General features: G+C 42.8%; 1 protein-coding gene across 1 annotated transcript in view; it reads right to left on the reverse strand.

The window, feature by feature from the left end:
• The window catches only part of LOC126298207 (nose resistant to fluoxetine protein 6-like), a 167,424-nt gene extending 147,490 nt beyond the window's left edge, over positions 1-19,934 (reverse strand). The window contains exon 1 of the mRNA XM_049989511.1: positions 19,732-19,934. Within this exon, the coding sequence (XP_049845468.1) occupies positions 19,732-19,923 (192 nt within the window). The 5' untranslated portion in view covers positions 19,924-19,934. The remainder of the gene's footprint in view (positions 1-19,731) is intronic.
• Between the last annotated feature and the right edge of the window lie 664 nt (positions 19,935-20,598).

Consider the following 20,598-nt stretch of genomic DNA (forward strand, 5'->3'; position numbering starts at 1 on the left):
CTTGAGCCCTGCTGGGGACCCTCTCAATGAAGTGCCTGGATCTCTGTGGAGGAATGGCAACCCATTATCCATAAAGAATGGACCCAGAGAAGGTAGTTATATTGGACACTGGGGTCTGAAGTGAAACTGACGTTCTAACTTATCCAAAAGGTGTTCCACTGGGTTCATATTGGAACTCTGGGCAGGCCAGTACATTTCATGAATGTTATTGTTCACAAACCATTGCCTCACAGATGCGTCTTCAACAGGGTGCACCATCACGCTGATACAATCGATTTTCATCTCGGAATTGTCTCTCTACTGTACTCATTACACAGCGCAGCAACTTATGTTCATATCCTTGCACATTTAGCCTTTTCTTAAACTCCTACGGAAAATATACAGTAACATCCTCTCTTCTGTAGTTCACTGTTGGTATTAAACATGATGGCAGGTAAGGTTTTCCAGGCATCCAGCAAACCCAAACACTTCCATCGGATTGTCACAGGATATAGCGTGATTAATGACTGTCAGTGTCCAAACTATTTACATCGACTCAAGCACTGGTTAGCACTGACTACAGAAATGTGTGGGCTTTGAGGAGCTGCTTGACCATTGTACCCAATTATTTACCTACCTACGCACAGTCATTGTGCTACCTGGATTGCTTGTAGTACTTTGAAATTCATGAGTAATTCCTGCCACTGATTTAATGAGATTTCTTAGAACCACTCTCCGCAATGATCGACGGAGCCTATTCGTCAGAACATGAGGTTTGCTTGGTCTTGGTTTATCTGTGATTGTTTCTTTCCGTTTCCACTTCAGTCACATCGACAACATTAGACTTGGTCAGCTTTAGCAGGTTGGAGATGTCCCTGTTGGATTTGTTACTTAGGTGACATCCTATCACTACTTCACGTTCGAAGTCACTGACCTCTCCTGACTGACCGATTCTGCTGTTACTGTCTCTCAATTGGCAACATAATACTCCCCGCCTACCTTTATGCTGGTGGGTCAGCCCCTCGTGACTTCTAGTCGTCAATTACGCATAACATAGAGACGTTCGCATACTTCTGTTCAGGTATCGTTCAGCAGGCCAGCAGTTGCAAAATATATGAAAGACAGAGGCCACAGTTTGAAAACTGAAGACAAAATAACAATTCCGTACAAGATAAATGGAAATATTCATTCGTAATACAATGAATGAAATATTGTTCTTATTGAAATAACTTAATTTGTAAGCTCAGAATACTTCAATAGCCTTATGCCAAAAATTAAAACAATAATTGCAAGTTGTGCCAGAGAAATACAAATGACAGCTCAACTATTATTACCTTGAAACTTCCTGGCAGATTAAAACTGTGTGCCCGACCGAGACTCGAACTCGGGACCTTTGCCTTTCGCGAGCAAACTGCATCAGGCATGGATTCAAGGAGAGGTTCACGGGGGTCACGACTCCCTTCACTTTTACGTATGTCTGTTTCTAAACTCTTCAGCCACTGGTGATGGTGATCTTATTCTTCGGCGGCGTATTAAGCAGGGATTTAACAAATTAATATTATTGCATTAAAACATTTTATACTAGGATCACGTAACAGCTTGAATTACTCTCCGTTTTTTTTATTGTGGTTGTTACCATTTTTTTGGGGGGGGGGGGGGGGGGGGGAGAGTAACTGTGGACGTGGATAGTCTAAAGTGAAAGTAGCACTCGAAATAACGAAGGAACTGTGATCATATTCAGAACTGAAGCCTTGTTCCACTACTGAATTGCACGTCCGCCACATTACAGTAACACTGTTAGTGAATGTGTGCTTCTACAAAGCAAAGGAACCGAATTCTGCAGTGAAATTCCTAATAGCCCCGAGAAAGATGCTAAGTGTAAATATTTTTGTGATGTACCAATATAATTCAACAATATAAGATTGTGGTTCCAGCAAGAAATGAGGTCTAAATGAGGCTGGAGTGCAGAAAGAATAAGTTTGGTATGCCGAAGGAATGTTAAGTGACAAGTGCTACATAACATCTGATGGTAAAAATCTTCATGCATCCATCATCGGCTATATACTCAGGAACACATGCTCTAAACGCGTCGCAGTATGTTGAAGTTAAACAAAATAAATGATGTGATGTATAGGAATAGAAATGTTTTACCCATAAGTCACAATACCTACAAGAGGCCGGTACGACCACTGTTAATTATTAACTAAGACGCTTAATGTTCATTTGCAGAGTTCTTGTTACCGCGGAATTCATCGTTCTCCCTCTTATAATCATTTCTGCACAAAGTGAAATTAGTGGTTTGGGTGAAAGCGAGAATTGTAGCCGTGTTAAATAGAGCAGGCAGTGTCTGCGTGTAGCCGGCCGCTCGCCGCTTCACAGCGACTGCACACTGTGCAAGAAACTAGATTCCTCCTCACCCATACTCTCCACATCACCTTGCAAAATTATACTTACGAACATATTAGAAATATTCTCTAGATGTTGCGAGGAAAATTACACCGCTTACACGAAGATTATACCGCTTGATACTGGTACGTATACCGTTCGAGAGGTGAAGCACAGACACTTGCCTGAGTTATTTTCCAACTCATGTCTTTAAATTTATAAGTAAAGCTCCCACATCTTAGTATTGGATAAATCGCCATCTGTTTTCTACTTTGAGAGAAGGTTCTTGTCGTCTCCACTTCTTGTAATCTATCACTTCATTCTTGAGGTCGTATTTATACCCATTAAGACCACCACCACCTTACCTTCTCTTCCCTCCACCTATGGTTCTAAAATTATTTTTCAAAATTTCTTCATGCTCTCTCAAGACCTGTATAATTCGATTTCTCTCTTTTTTTTTCCTTTCGTTCACCATCTCTTCAGCACCTCTTCGTTGGTCATGACCGACTGCAGTGGCGCAGCACTACAACAGTTACATTTGTTTCGCATTCGGAAATACGGCGATTCAGATATCCGTCCAGCCATACAGATTTAGGTTTCCTATTGTTTACCCAAGTCTCGTAAGGAAAATATCGGAATTGTTCCTCTGAATCGGTGCGTTTTATTCCCCGTTCTTCCCAAATTCGAACTCGCACTACGAAAGGCACTAGTACAAGGCACTAGTTCGACCGATTCTTGAGTAGTTTTCACCGATCTGGGGCCCCTACTCCACACAGAGCGAGATGGCGCAATGGCTAGCACACTGGACTCGCATTCGGGAGGACGACGAGTCAAACCCGCGTCCGGCCATCCTGATTTAGGTTTTCCTTAAATCACTTCAGGCAAATGCCTGGATGGTCCTTTGGAAGGGCCTTCATTCACCGTCCTTTCCTAAACTGGTGGAACCTATGACTCGCTGTTTGGTCCCGTCCCCCCAAATGAACCAACCTTACTTTGGTATCGGCTGCTCGGTAGGCAGGACTTTCAAATACACTCGCCTCCAGTTACGCCTCCGCGTTTCCTACAACTACCACCGAGGCACTAGGGCGCCGCCACGCTCGATTACGCCGTTCCCAATGAGATGCAAGCATCTTCTCTCCGGAGCTCCAGCGGTGGCTGTGGTTAAGTCCGCCGGCCGAAGTGGCTAGTTCTAGGTGCTACAGTGTGGAACCGCGCGACCGCTACGGTCGCAGGTTCGAATCCTGCCTCGGGCATGGATGTGTGTGATGTCCTTAGGTTAGTTAGGTTTAAGTAGTTCTAAGTCCTAGGGGATTGATGACCTCAGCAGTTAAGTCCCATAGTGCTCATAGCCATTTTAACCATTTTGTAGTTAAGTTCGAACATTCATGCACTGGCCGATTTTGTGTGTTTGCCAGTAGGATAACGTTTACAGACTTTCATAGTGGTTCGACGTCTTCTGAATAGTCGTTGTATTGAAGAGAGACAGATTTATAAATCATTTGCATCTGTATATATTTCTACATTGATATCTACTTTAAGCAACTGACGCTGCTACTTCAGCAACAAGGGTATGGGTTGTTGTTACTATTTGGTATTAGATGTAGTACAAATTAATATCTGAATTCTCTGTTCTTGAACGGCATCTGCTCCTCGCTCCTGCATCAACTGAAGAATCACACAGCGTGCAAAGGAAGACATTATAACACTTCCCAGGTAGGACGGATAGACGAGATGGAGAAGATCGAACGAGGAGTCACGCATTTCGTCACGGAATCGTTTAGTCATCGCGAGAGCGTTAAAGGGATGTTCAACAAACTACAGTCGCAGATGTTTCAAGAGAGGCGTTGTGCATCATGTTTGATATTGAAATTTCGAGAGAGTACTTTCCGAGAAGATTCAGACAACATACTACTTCCTGCCGCGCGGGATAGTCGCGCGGTCTCAGGTGCCTTGTCACGGTTCACGCTGCTGCCCCCGTCGGAGGTTCGAGTCCTCCATCGGGTATGGTTTGTGTGTTGTCCTTAGCGTAAGTTAGCTTACGTTAGATTAAGTAGAGTGTAAGCCTAGGGACCGATGACCTCAGCAGTTTGGTCTCAAAGGAACTTACCACAAATTTCCAAAAATACTATTTCCTCCCACATACATCTCGCGAAATGTTCACGTCGAGAAATTCGAGTTAATACAAAGGCTTATCGACAATCATTCTTCATACGCGCCGCTCGCGAGTGGCACAGGAAAAGGGGGGGGGGGGGGGAGGAAATCATGTAGTGGTACCAGAAGTACCCTCCACCACACTCCGTCAGGTGGCCTGTGAAGTACTGATGTAGATGTTCTCCGTCTCTTATGACCTCGTCGTCGATGGGACCTTAACCATAATCTTCTTCCTTGCTATTTTTACCTTCCGTGTACACCTATCAGACATTACTCGTCCTGAAAATATCATTACCATCATTTCTGTTCACGGACTGGATTCCTGTACGAAACAGGAGAGAAAATGAGGAGGTTTTAATATCCTGCCGAAGACGAGGTCATTAGAGATGGAGCACAAACTGCGATTGGGGGATGAAAGGAGAAGGAAATCGACTGTGTACTATGCAAAAGGATTATTCCGGCATTTGCCTTAAGTAATTTATGAAAACCACGGAGAACCAGCTTCTGGATGATCTAACGGGGATTTGACTGACGTCCTCTGGATTGGCGAATGCAGCGTCGCCTTGTTCGGTACCATTACTGTAGATGCACAGCTATTTAATTTTATAACAAGAAGGAAAGTATTGAAGTTCGTCTGCTACGGGTAGAATACCTTTTGTACTGTGTGTTTTCCTGAGATTCGAAGTAACTCGCGAAAAACTAAATAAGGCTGGCTGGAAGGGGATTCGAATCCCGCTATTCCCACACAGTCTTACGTATTGCGCCGTCTCATCTGGTTTTTGTTTTTGCTGTAGCGTTTGTCAGGTGTATATTGGGAACCATTCCATCACTTTCCATTGTGGATGTTGTAAACGCCTAAGGCCCACAGTGAGACTGGGCGATGTATCAGACCAACAGTCGTAAATCCAGTGAGTGCATTCGATTGGCGTCTCGTTCGTTTTAGGCACTTGTTTCCTCGAGAAATGAGGCTGCTTGGCAATTTTCATACTCGCTTAAATTGTGTTAGGATCGCTAACGAGGGGCTCTGCGTTAAATGTAGACCCGCCACACTTATTTCAGGCTAGATATACCGGTTAAACTAACTTTCATAACAGAGGCCGTTGCCTTGCGCTATTGCGGTCGCGCTCTGTCCAGAGATACAGAGTGCGAACATTTGAGCTGAAAGAAGAACAAGCATTGGAACAAAAGAGCGATAAGGATTCATGATGTACTGTTAATAGGCATTACATTGTTCACCAGTGTCCTGCGTTAGGACTTAGTTCATTAGGACTTTGTGTAATTTGGGCTTCACGTTCCAAACATCTCGCACAGTATATCACAAAGTGAAAGAAAGTGAAACTTCATTTTCTGAGGGTTATGATTTTTCGTCAACAAATATTTTTTGGATGTCAAGATCTTAAATGAACCTAGCGGCGTGCGCTCTTACATACAATATGACTTCATTTAACTTTAGTTTTTTTATACCGTTATAAGAATTGTGGAATGTACGTACACCATTAATACGTGGATAAATCGAGTTATATTTCTGTATACTACAGTCAAGAAATACTTACCAAGTGAGGTGACGCAGTGGTAAAGTACTGAATTTAGTTTGCCCAAGTTATCTGTATGTAATTCTACAATTTTACTTCTGGCTGTTGGTAATGGGTGATCTCATTACATTCCCAGATGTTGATAAATAAAGTTTTGGTACATTCTGTCTTTTTATCTTCGTGATCTTTCTTCCGCAGATGCAGCTTTGCAAGTAATATAAGAGATAGTTCATCACTCGTGACTGTAAGAAGTCTTTATTTTAAATCATTAGTGGCCACTGTAGCAACACAGTTTAGCGAGATTATGGACAGTTCTCATAGTTCAAATTACGTTTATTACTCACGTTTTTTGACTCCTGCAACATTTCCGCGCATTCTTCTACAGACAGTGGTTCATTTCTTTGCACACTGCATTTCACTGACATAAAATATATTTTCATTTTTTTTTATAAAACCACATTCTTCGTGTGCTTCGTGAAAACGGAAACATATTGTGTGTCAGTTAAGTGCAGTGTGTAAAATATAGAACGATTGTGTGTATAAGAATAGAAGGAAATAAAGTATCAGCCAGAAAAAGTGAGCATTAAAAGTAATTTAAAAGATGAGAATTCTTCATGATATCGTTAAACAGATTTGTAAAGAAAACCACAATTGTTACAGTGACCATTGAAGATGCTTTGAAATAAACCGAAATACGTTTCGTCCAATTATAGCTTTTATTACAATCGTAAAGGACGAAATACCCTCCATATTATTTGTAAAATATTGGTGAAGGAGTACGGAGTTTGTGAAGACGGTGTCATTTGAAAATGTGTAGAACTTCGTTGCAATCCGTCAAAATGTGACGCTAAGCTTTGCAGCCCATTCTGCTATTCGGAGGAAGTAAGGAAGGAAGGAAACAAGATTAAGGTGTAACGTCCAGCTGTGACGCCGGAAGGCACGAATCGAGTTTCGATTGCACAAAGATGGGACAGGAAATCGGCCGTGGGCTTTTTGAAGGAACCGTGCCGACCTTCCCTTAAGTGTTGTAAAGAAATCACAGAAAACCGTTATGTGCATGGGTGGAATCGGGTTCGAACACTACTTCTCTCTAATACGAGTCTAGCGCCTTATTTACTGCACCACTTCGTTCGGCGTGGTTACCGAAGGACGCAGCCTTCGTGCCGGTACCTGGTTTCACCCTCTCCTTTCTTTTATTTGACACTTAACTATTATCTAAACATTGCACCCCACAAGTTTATCTTTATCCACAGAATGCGGATAGTCAATTGATACTTCAGTAACAGGTCGTAAAAAAGGCATCGGCTAACCACCACTACGGGCTTCGAAAGAAAGCGAAGCTAGGGCTGGAAGTATTCCCAAAGCCCAACACTGACCATGGAACTCAGTGACATACAAGGGGACACTACCTCCATAAGGACACCGCCTTTTATTATTCTGCTGTTCAAACCAATCTTCATGTCAACTAGCCCTTTACCTTTAGGATTTTACATGAAGAGAAGTTCCTCGTGCTTTCCTAAGCAAAACCACTAATGATCCTTTCCCCGAGTCCTGGTAACTTTGACGAAATGCTCAAAAACAAAGGAATCGTGGTCGGAGGTGCTTTATATTCCACCTAAATCTGCACGAATAGATTTTCTGCTGCTAGGAGCAAATCATAATTACTGGTATCTTCTCTGGAGTAGAACTTCCTTGTATCCTGCTGACGGATTCTAGAAAATACTATTATTCTTTCTTCATACAAACAATGCCCTGTATTAGTGTGCAAAGCCAAATAGACTGTTTGCCTCAATGTTATGTTGTGAGCACATATGAGCTAAGTACAGGATATCACGCCGAGTCCTGCCTCTCTTCCTTATTATTTCAGGAGCACAAACGGATTATTCCTCAGTTAGGTCCCAGAAACATTTTCAATGAGAGTAGAAGGGCTAATATTGAAGATCCTCACGTAGAAGGAGCTTGGAACATGACACGTGTCGAAGAAATAAATGGATGGAATCAACAATTTCGGAAAATATATCAGTATCTCGGATTTCAAAAGTGCTGGCTTGAACTAATTGCGAATGACACTATTAATGTAATGTTCTTGTGAAATGGTTGCTTGTGAACATTGGCCGTGAAGTAGTAACTGGAGAGAAATCTAGAGGTACCGTATCAGAGAAAATTACGTCCATTATCAATTTGATGCCTCGTCCGAGGCAGACAGCTGCCATATAAAAAAAGCAACTTCTGAAAGAGAAATGCCGGCTAACCATCAATACCTCTAGACTCACTTGTGCACATGTACGAAATACAGGCGAAAAAAATCAATTCTACATACTAAATAGTAAATAATTATTACTCTTAATAAGCAAAAATTTCCTGCACACATTCATCTGGCATCAGACAGATTTGATTTGGTTTTCAGTGTTCTTTAAACGAGGAGGTGGTATAAAATTTGAAAAGTTGGAGAATTCACTAAAATTACACTCACTAATCTGTCACACACAAACCTAGCGAGCTCAAGCAGTGGCTAAGAAATCTGACTCGCGTTCGAAATTAGACGGGTTCCGTTCATCGTCCAGTGATCCATATTTAGGTATTGTGCGGTTTCCCTAAATCTCTTATGGCGAATGCCGGAATGGTTCCGTTTGAAAAGGATACGACGTATTTCCTTTCTCGTCCTCGACCGCTTCAAACTTTAGTTCCGTTTCTAATGACGTCGCGGTCGAAGAGACGTTTAACCACCATACAGGGTGACAATTATTGAACCATAATAAAAAAAGGAAATTAGTTACAAAATACGGCGTGCAAACACTTTATTCAACATTTAAACGTCCCTACAGATACTCGGATTTAGGTTATGCCATGCTCGATATGCGTGCCATCATTGGCGATGATGTGGTGCTGACAAACAGCGAAATTCTGAATGACCCACTGAAGTGTCGGAACATCGATGCCGTCGATGACTTCCTGAATGGCTGTTTGCAGCTCAGCAGTGGTTTTGGGGTTATTGCTGTACACCTTGTCTTTAATATAGCCCCACAAAAAGGAGTCGCGTGTGTTTAGATCCGGAGAATACGCCGGTTAATCCAGGCCCATGCCAGTGGCTTTTGGGTACTCCAGAGCCAGAATACGATTCCCAAAGACTCCTCCAGGACATCAAGCGCTCTCCTGCTTCGATGGGGTCGAGCTCCGTCTCCCATGAACCACATCTTGTCGAAGTCAGGGTCACTTTGGATAATGGGGATAAAATCGTCTTCCAAAACCTTCACGAACCATACGGTTGTCACTGTGCCCACAAGGGATATCGCACTGATTATTTCGTGACTGGATATTGCACACCACACAGTCACCAGTTGAGGGTGAAGACACTTGTCGATTGCGAAATGCGAATCCTCAGCCCCCCAGATGCTCCAATTTCGCTTATTTACGAACCCATCCAAACGAAAGTGGGCTTCGTCGCTAAACCAAACCGACATGCGCATACTAATTCCTATCATGCGCCGCGGCCAACCGTGCAGTTTGAACGTCCTAACGCAGTTAAATGATTTTAAATGCTGCTCATGGTGTACACCATGATATCTTTTAAGAAATGCTTAAAAATTGCAGAGCACGCCGCACACAAGATTTTATATATTTAAAACTGAGTTAACCGATCAACGACGAACATGAACCGGTGTCATACGACGTTCGCCCCGAGCAGATGCAACGAACGAAAGCGAACAAAATGAGATTAAACAAAAAAAAAAAAGATGGATAGAGCGCGTGCCATGTAAGCAGGAGATCCCGTTGACTTATATCAACGCCTGTAAGCAGATAGGGGTATTCATTTCATTATAATTTCATACAAGATTTTCATACGCGTCCAGGCTGGTGTGTGTATGTGTGTCTTTGTTAGAGAGAGAGAGAGAGAGAGAGAGAGAGAGAGAGACTGAGACTGAGAGTGTGTGTGAGAGAGAGAGAGAGAGAGAGAGAGAGAGAGAGAGAGAGAGAAATTAGGTGCTAATTTTGAATAAATTATTGGTCATACAAGAATAAACTGAAGAACCTCATCTTTAAAGTTTCTTACAGCTGGAAGACTGGATCGTAACATTACTCTGCTTCTCATATCGATTATTTAGAAACTGCTGCGTTTGTTGGCAACACGTTGTATTTCTTTCAGTTTTTCTATTAACACTGAATATGCCGCTTGATTCATCTCGCAGTTGTAATCACTTTCTAGACTGTCGTACTACTGGCAAGCTGATAGCAACAGATTAGCAATAAATCAGTAAAGCCCGGATTCTTCCAAGAATCGAACGCTGATTTATGAAACAGCTTTAACGTCTGGTCAGTTTAAAAATTAGTTATTGTGTTGTGTATTTGACGTGAAGCATGTAAGTGAGAAAAAGTTTAGCAAATTTTCGAAATTATGTGTGAAATTTGTCGAAGTCAAATAAATGGTTCAAATGGCTCTAAGCACTATGGGACTTAACATCTGAGGTCATCAGTCCCCTAGACTTAGAACTACTTAAACCTAACTAACCTAAGGACAACACACATATCCATGCCCGAGGCAGGATTCGAACCTGCGGCCGTAGCAGCAGCGCGCTTTTGGACAAAGCGCCTAGAACGGCTCGGCCACAGCGGCCGGCTGTTGAAGTCACTAGGTGCTCTCATTATGAAACGCTGGACGACTTAATCTTCGTAATTTGCGTTCCATCTTAAGCAAAACAAGTTTGCCAAGCATCTCAGTGTTAATGACGTCATATCTCCTGAATTACGTGCGTTCAGTGATGTAATTTTAAATGTACACTAGTGGCCATTAAAATTGCTACACCAAGAAGAAATGCAGATGATAAACGGGTATTCATTGGACAAATATATTACACTAGAACTAACATGTGATTACATTTTCACACAATTTGAGTTCATAGATCATGAGAAATCAGTACCCAGAACAACCACCTCTGGCCGTAATAACGGCCTTGATACATCTCGGCATTGAGTTAAATAGAGCTTGGATAGTGTGTACAGGTACAGTTGCCCATGCAGCTTCAACACGATACCACAGTTCATCAAGAGTAGTGACTGGCGGATTGTGATGAGCCACTTGCTCGGCCACCATTGACCAGACGTTTTCAGTTGGTGAGAGATCTGGAGAATGTGCTGGCCAGGGCAGCAGTCGAACATTTTCTGTAGTCAGAAAGGCCCGTACAGGACCTGCAACATTATCCTGCTGACATGTAGGCTTTCGCAGGGATCGAATGAAGGATAGAGCCACGGGTCGTAACACATCTGAAATGTAACGTCCACTGTTCAGAGTGCCGTCAGTGCGAACAGGAGGTGAGCGAGGCAGTCCATACCATCAAGCCGGGCGATACGCCAGTATGGCGATGACGAATGCACGCTTCCAATGTGCGTTGACCGCGATGTCGCCAAACACGGATGCGACCATCATAATGCTGTAAAGAGAATCTGGACTCATCCGAAAAAATTACGTTTTGCCATTCGTGCACCCAGGTTCGTCGTTGAGAACACCATCGCAGCCGCTCCTGTCTGTGATGTAGCGTCAAGGGTAACCGCATCTACGGTCTCCGAGCTGATAGTCCATGCTGCTGCAAACGTCGTCTAACTGTTAGTGCAGATGGTTGTTGCCTTGCAAACGTCCCCATCTGTTGACTCAGGGATCGAGACGTGCCTGCACGATCCGTTACAGCCATGCAGATAAGATGCCTGTCATCTCGACTGCTAGTGATACGAGGCCGTTGGGATCCAGCACGGCGTTCCGTATTACCCTCCTGAACCCACCGATTCCATATTCTGCTAACAGCCATTGGATCTCGACCAACGCGAACAGCAATGTCGCTATACGATAAACCGCAATCGCGATATGCTACAATCCGACCTTTATCAAAGTCGGAAACGTGATGGTACGCATTTCTTCTCCTTACACGAGGCATCACAACAACGTTTCACCAGGCAACACCAGTCAAGTGCTGTTTGTGTATGAGAAGTCGGTTGGAAACTTTCCTCATGTCAGCACATTGTAGGTGTCGCCACCGGCGCCAACCTTGTGTGAATGCTTTGAAAATCTAATCAGTTGCATACCACAGCATCTTCTTCCTGTCGGTTAAATTTCTGCGTCTGTAGCACGTGATCTTCGTGGTGTAGTAATTTTAATGGCCAGTAGTGTACATTCAAGGTCGTATACGGGTACTGCTTGCAAAAAGTGTTGCGACGAGAATTAGTAGTAATGAAGCAATAAATTAATAGATCAAGCCTGATGCTAAAGTTTTACTGCATGAACAGTGAAAATGTCGTAAGCGATAAACTTTTTTCTTTTCATCATTTCATGGGGGGGGGGGGATTGGGGAGGGAGGGTGTATCAGCGAAGAAAAGTTTGGTAACGGTTTGAAGTTACGCGTAAAGTTTATTGGAAGTCGGCAATACTCTTCCTTAAATAATGGATAAATGTAATCTGGCTAATTTGCATGTCTCGAGTAACGCTTCCTCAGGACATATACACACATAACTTCATTAGTTGTATTTGTGTGTTCAACCTTTAACATTAGATTATACTTCTTAATGAGTACACTATGACAGCATTTTAAATGTATAAATTTGGTCAATATTTACACGAAGTATTGACAATCAAATTTTTGTTGCTCCTTGTAGCCAAAATATAGGCAACCTGTAACTGCAATCGGGTTCCGTTTTCCGGGATAGTCGCTTAATAAATGTAGATTTCTTAGTGCAGCGTTTTCGATTTACTGACCCTACACGGCCATTTATTTACGTTTGTAGTGCTATTTAGTGAACAGTCCACGGCGTGAACACGCACCGGTTTGCTTGTGCGGCAAGACCTTACGGTAGCATGGAACAGCAACGTGTATTCGCTCAGGTAGCCTGCGCAGGTAAGCTGACCTATGGTGATTCGCCATTTACACGTTCCCCTTTGCCTTCACCACCACGCCCGGCAGATCTACCTGAACGCGAATAGCGGACTTTTGTTTTATCAAGAATCCGTCCTACATCACCTCAGTCGGTGGCGATGTTTACTACCCTTTCCTTCACGGTTGCGCTACCGGCAGGCAAGTGACCGCCAGTTATGCAACAGAGGCCGCTGTCCGGTTTTTCAGACCTGCCGCTCAGTGGGACGCTGCGAGAGAAAAGACCCCAGGCTCCACTTCACCAGCTGTTACGTTAGCGCATCGTCACTCATTATAAATTAGATGCAATACGCTATAAAAACTTTTTACAGCAGACTGAGTGACTTCCTGATCTGCAGTCGTACGTACGCGTGGAGGACATGTGGTTCGCATTTAGCGTACGCGGCAGGACATCCGAAAAGGGAAAGGAGGAGGGCGAAGAAATTTGTCCAGGGTCTTGTTAACACAAACATTCCGTTATTCAGTAAGTGTGAGATGCTAAATCTGTACTTCGGACAGGATCCTGTCTTTCGTGGACAGCGTACTTTGTTATAGTGCACTGTCTGCATTACTCCAAAATCCGGGTTGGAACCCAGGTTCTGAACACACTTTTTTCTTGTCACACATAATCAGTGTAGTATATAGTCTCCATATCTTTCTCATTCCACCATTAGCGTAAAGTGATTTAGGAAAACGAAGAAAACTCTAAATACGGATGACGGAATGGAAAGTTGAACCATGCGCTTTCCGAACATGAACAAAGTGCCTTAACCACTTAATTACCTCGCTTCTCTGTACAGCGAGCATAAACATGTAATTTTGTAGATGAAAGCAGGAGAGTATTACTATATTCACTGCCCGACAAGAAAAGTGAATCACCCTGTGAAGTTTCATTTTGTTTCCTGCACCACTTTCGGATGCTTCACGTTATTTTATCAGACAGTATATTAATGGCTGAAAATCGAAGTCAGTCGTGTTGTGAAAATTCTTGGGTGTAGCAGTGCACTGGGCTATGCAATGGAGCTGTCAAACAGGTTCAGATACGTGTAAGGCAAACGGCGAGCTTCTATTCACTGGTGGGATAGAGATTTCGTAAAAAATGCATCAACGACCTGTACCGGAATATTACGGGATTCCCATCATATTTAATTGAAAGGAAACATTAAGCATAAACAACAGCTGTTCAAATCTAATTTTATCTGTATTTTGCAGTTGTGGACGTGATTGTATTCGATACACAGGATGTTTGAACAAAAACACCTTCAGTCACAATTGTTTCGTGTTTCATTAAATTACAGGATGCATTTCTGACCCTGTTGGTCCACCTTCAGGTGAAAATCGTCTAGAATATCATTTGTATTTGCTCTTGAGTGAGGTGAAATGCATATTCCTGTTATTAGAAATGTAGGTTTTTGATTTCGTATTTCGTGACTCGATTGCGGTAAGCTTTTCCCTGTGTGTTTTCTTTTTTTCCGTTGTTTCTCTTCTAGTTCCACACTCGATTCATGAAATACGAAACCTAACATCTAACTTTCTCATAGCAGCGAAGTACCTTTCCCCTCACTGAAGAGCAAAAGTAGGTTATGTATTAGACGATTTTCATCCGCAGATGGATCCACAGGACCGGAAATGCATCGTGTATTAATAAAACACGAAAAATTGTGGCTAAAGGCATTTTTATTCAAACATGTGAGCTATAGAAATGTCCATCGATTAGATTCGGAGGAAGATTCAGAGGAATTCATAGAATTCTGAATCACGAACTCTTGCGAGGAAGGAAGATACTGTATTGCGAAACTTTCTACTTATAAAACTTCAGATTCAAGTGTTTAACATGGAATTTAGACTTGCAATCCCATAAACATCTATGATGCTATGATAATGAACAACTGCGCGGAGTGGCCGAGCGGTTAGGGGCGCCATGTCACGGATTGCGTGGCCCCATGTCACGGATTCCGTGGCCCCTCCCGCCCGAGTTTCGAGTCCTGCCTCGGGGATAGCTGTGTGTGTGTTATTCTTAGCATAAGTAAGTTTAAGGAGTGTGGTGTCACCGCCAGACACCACACTTGCTAGGTGGTAGCCTTTAAATCGGCTGCGGTCCGTTAGTATACGTCGGACCCGCTTGTCGCCACTGTGAGTGATTGCAGACCGAGCGCCGCCACACGGCAGGTCTAGTCTAGAGAGACTCCCTAGCACTCGCCCCAGTTGTACAGCCGACTTTGCTAGCGATGGTTCACTGTCTACATACGCTCTTATTTGCAGAGACGTCAGTTTAGCATAGCCTTCAGCTACGTCATTTTCTACAACCTAACAAGGCGCCATATTCGGTTAGTATAATTAATACCTTCGAGAATGTATTCTGAACAGATAATATTGTGAATCATGTACCGTCAAGAGCGACATTCATCATTAATGGATTAAAGTTAGGTATCAAACTAATTACGTCCGCTTTCTGAATTCTCATTCCTTGTCATGTTCCAGACCTCACGTCAGTATAGTTCTTCCCCCCTCACGCCAGCCTGCGTGAGCTAAAACGCGTGCATTTCGGCCTCCACTCGTAACACGGTGTTGGCTCTTCTGCTAACATAAAAAGTAGTGTTTAAGTCTAGGGACCAATGGCCTCAGCAGTTTGGTCCCTTTGAACGTTTTGATACTGAAAATACAACCTGCTAGATCGTGATAAGGTGTAAGCAGTTACTCTTGCTACCTTCAGTCTGAAAATGGAAAGGTAGGAAACTCTTTTATATGGTACCATATGAAACATCCTTTATCACGGAAGTTACTTAATTTGCATAATATAAATGTACCTGTATTAATCCATTAAATAAACGAATCAATAGAGACGACGGCTCATGGCAGTATTCAGGTATTTACTTCAAGAATTAAACATTCGTTCTAATATTGTAGGATTAAAACTATTCGATTCAACTATAACCTCCCGGAATTACCTTTTATTGATTCATATCCTATTTGGTCCTAGGAATGCAAAGACAAAACAAACGCCTGCATCTCGTGGTCGTGCGGTAGCGTTCTCGCTTCCCGCGCCCGAGTTCCCGGGTTCGATTACCGGCGGGGTCAGGGATTTTCTCTGCCTCGTGATGGCTGGGTGTTGTGTGTTGTCCTTAGGTTAGTTAGGTTTAAGTAGTTCTAAGTTATAGGGGACTGATGACCATAGATGTTAAGTCCCATAGTGCTCAGAGCCATTTGAGCCACAAAACAAACAACGAAACATACTTTTCTCTTTTTAACCGCAAAGTTATGTTATATCAAGTTGTAAACAGTGAATAAGTGTCAGTGACTTAACTTTATATATAACAGTCGACCGTTCATCCATGTAGAAGACATTTAGTGATAAGTCTTTTGTTCATTACATGAATCACGCCTAGACCCACAGAAAAATTTTAAAGGTAGGATGCGAAATTTAACACCTTGGTTACTTTTAAGCCAAACCACACATTTAAGTACAACGTTTAATCAGTTGATTTATATCAGAGTAGTAGTAGTAGTAGTAGTAGTAGTAGTAGCAGTGGTGGTGGTAGGAGTAGTAGCAATAGCAGCAGCAGAAACACGTAGCCGTTGTGTTAATTCCTGTGTAGGTGAAAAGTGTGCAAAAGAAATAAGAGCTAAGGTCTTGTAAAAGGGCTTCCATAGGAAGGTTCGCCGTGTAATACCATAGAAGCTACAGACACCTCTTGGGAAGCACAGTGCTTCTCTGCAACTTGATCATGAATGTCAAGCTTACAGCATAAGAGGAAAGTGAACTGCATCGAATTTTCTCTGAGACAATGAACTCACGGTTTTAGTGCTGCATCGCCCACTTCCCTGTTAACACCGTTTGCTGTTTAACATGTACACATTAGAAATTATTTCTGCTGTACTCGCGTAATTGCCAGAGATACACCTGTCAAAACATAGGAAGATTGCAACCCATTGGTGACTCAAGTCACTTTAAAGCTATTTAGGTAAGGAGATGTGATATTAATGTATAGCCTATCAATGCAGACACTACAGAATAGCTAAGTTACTAAGAATGTGAGTATTTCGGGGGAGTGATCTGACCGATAGCGTTTAAACGTATGGCCTACTCAAAGCTTCAACTTCGCCTCTATTAACTTCATTGTCGACGGTACGTTAATCCATAATATTCTTTTCGACCAATGTGATTTACTTATTCAGTAGTTTCCCCACTTCACTCGAGACGAATGCCAGGATGCTCCTCTTAAGGTCCAACTGTTTTGTTTCTCCATGCTTGTTTAATTCGAGCTTCTGCTCCGTCTCTAAAACGCTTCATTTCACTTTCCGCTAATGGAGAAGTCGACATCATGCCCAAACGTAACAAAAAGTGTAACTGTGGCTAATTGGCGTGATATTTGACATTTGTCTATAAACTGTGTACAACACAATGAAAACGAAAGTTATTAACGAAAGGACTTTCTAAGCCTTTTTACCACAATCTGTTGTTACATATCGAAAGACTTTGGTTTCTTATAAGAAGCACTGAAGCTATAATGAGTAGTTTATTCAAATAAAATCAGTGACCTACTTAAATAATGTAAACTAATGAAATGGAGATTAGTTTATAGAATCTTGAAAGCAGGACACCATAGAGTTTTCTTCACATTAAACTGTTGTTTTACATAACATTTCAGGTTTTCTGTATAATTAATAAGAATTAAGCGCAAACGGAAAAGTAAAAAACTGAGGAAAAGTAAATTAGTCTGCTCCATGTAGGGGATCGATTTGCGGTCGTTCTAGGTGTAAAAAAATGTTGGTCGTATGGTAAGCTTAAAATTTTTGGTATCAGTCAAAAAAACTTAGACTAATAATAAATCAGTAAATAACTAGCGAAAAGGCGTAGCTCTGACGGATGTCATATTTAAGGATAACAATGAGCAGCTGATAAGCTTTAATTCGCTACCAGTTTCGATCTACCGTTCATCAGGTAAAATCAAATTATTTACAGCAGCCTGTATGGCGTCGCTCTTACTTGGAGTCAAAAAAGTAAACAAAACCTCACGCTGAGTCACTGAAACAGCAGTCAATAGGAAAATGCTGTACTAAAATAATTGTACAATATTAATGCATTTTACTATTGACGGCAGTTTCATAGACGCGGTAGGTGTTTTTTTTTATTATGTGACACTACAGTAAGAACGATACCATGCAGCTTGATGTACATGGCCGGCCGCGGTGGTCTCGCGGTTCTAGGCGCGCAGTCCGGAACCGTGCGACTGCTACGGTCGCAGGTTCGAATCCTGCCTCGGGCATGGATGTGTGTGATGTCCTTAGGTTAGTTAGATTTAAGTAGTTCTATGTCTAGGGGACTGATGACCACAGATGTTAAGTCCCATAGTGCTCAGAGCCATTTTTACATGGTTTTTGAACCATGTACATGATTGTGTGTTAGCTTATCGGATGATCGAAACTGGAAATTGGAAATTTGAGGTAAGGTGTTATGGAGCCAGACTACTTAGGTCATCAGTCCCTAAGCCTACACACTACTTAATCTAACTTTAACTGCCGCGCGGGATTAGCCGAGCGGTCTGAGGCGCTGCAGTCATGACTGTACGGCTGGTCCCGGCGGAGGTTCGAGTCCTCCCTCGTGCATAGATGTGTATGTTTGTCCATAGGATAATTTAGCTTAAGTGGTGTGTAAGCTTATTGACTGATGACCTTAGCAGTTAAGTCCCATAAGATTTCACACACATTTGAACATTATTTTCTAACTGTAACTAACTTATGCTATGGACAACACACACACCCATGCCCGAGGGAGTACTCGAATCTCCGACGGGGGGACCCGCACGGACCGTGACAAGGCGCCATAGACCGCGAGGCTACCCCACGCGGCTGATCGAAACTGGAGGCGAATTAGTTTATTTTATCAGCAGCCCTTCGTGATTCTTAAACGTGATTTCCTTCAAATATTTACGAGCTACATAAAATGTCTTAAATTCTTGAGGGTATTTTTGTTCTGTCGTTCCAGTTCACCAGACGCGTTTCGCTTTATTGAGGTAAAGCATCATCAGTGGTCTTAAGCTATTTACATTTTGATTTGCTTTAAGATCGAAAAACAGTTTGTTAACAATATGTTGCTTTGTACTTACGGTAATTTTCGCTCGATTTCGCGCTTACATCCGGAAATGCCGTCTGCTACTACATCGTTGATGTGCGGCATTTCCGGATGTAAGCGAGAAAGCAAGTGAAAATCACCGTAAGTATATACTAATGTATTGTTAACGAACAGTTTCTCGATCTTAAAGCAAATCAAAATGTAAATAACTTAATTACAGACCACTGATGATGCTTTACCTCAATAAAGCGAAACGTGTCTGGTCGAAAAATATCACGCTTTTTTGTAGTTGCAACGACAGAACAAAAATACCTCAAGAATTGTGAAGCAACAATGGACAAATGCCACACAAATGAAGAAATTATATGTCTTAAAGTCTGTATTTTTTTCCGCCCTGCATACTTTCGAGTTAGGAGTCACAAAGAGGGGTGGTTCAAATGGCTCTGAGCACTATGGGACTTAACATCTGATGTCATCAGTCCCCTAGAACTTAGTCTACTTAAACCTAACTAAGCTAAGGACATCACACACATCCAAGCCCGAGGCAGGATTCTAACCTGCGACCGGAGCGGTGGCGCGGTTCCAGACCAGAAAGAGGCAAATGTGAAGACTCTAATGCTTCTGTCAGTAGACTTGCAGCTATTAGCAACAGCAACAACTATTAGCAACCGAGGCCAAGTCTGGGTGTGTAGGACGGCACAGAGTTTGGAGGCCGCACCTGAATGTCTGCGGGCGGCGCGCGCCAGCGCAGCGGGTTGTAGAGGTCCAGCAGCCACTCTAGGTGTGAGGGCGGCGGCGTGGCCAGCGCGGGCGCAGCCAGCAGCAACAGCAGTAACGCGCCGGACATCTCGGCGCCGACTGCCGGGAAAGTCACCACCTGCCCGCCGTAGCCACAGCCGCCTTGCGTCATCGCGACCTGCCCCACTCCCCGAGCCGGCAGCCGCTCCTCGTCAGAGGCCCAAATGCACCGCACTCCCATCATCAGCGCCACCGAAATCCGAAGGCTCGCTGGAATCCAGTACTCGTACCCAGCGCACGGTCCCCTACGAGAGCTTCATTTCAAAACTGTCCAATACACTGAAGGAAAAAAATCGCAACGCCAAAAAATAATTAATGTAGAATAATAAAATTTTGGAAATACACATTCTAAGTAGGCTGTTTAGGTTTTTATGTTGGTAACGCCATGTAGCGCTCGATATGAAAATCACTGACTGTGCTGTGTGAATGCTGTGGTTGGTTTGCATTGTTGGAGTAATATTCGCCATTGTAGTGTAGGGTAGTTGGCTGTTAACAGCGCGTAGCGTTGCGCAGTTAGAGGTGAGCCGCCAGTAGTGGTGGATGTGGGGAGAGAGATGGCGGAATTTTGAGAGTGGATGGTCTGGACGTGTGTCCATCAGAGACAGTAAATTTGTAAGACTGGATGTCATGAACTGCTATATATATATATATATATATTATGACTTTTGAACACTATTAAGGTAAATACATTGTTCGTTCTCTATCAAAATCTTTCATTTGCTAACTATGCCTATCAGTAGTTAGTGTCTGCAGTAGTTTGACACTTTTATTTAGCTGGCAGTAGTGG

The sequence above is a fragment of the Schistocerca gregaria genome, chromosome X, assembly GCF_023897955.1.
Source record: "Schistocerca gregaria isolate iqSchGreg1 chromosome X, iqSchGreg1.2, whole genome shotgun sequence".
Lineage (NCBI taxonomy): Eukaryota > Metazoa > Arthropoda > Insecta > Orthoptera > Acrididae > Schistocerca > Schistocerca gregaria.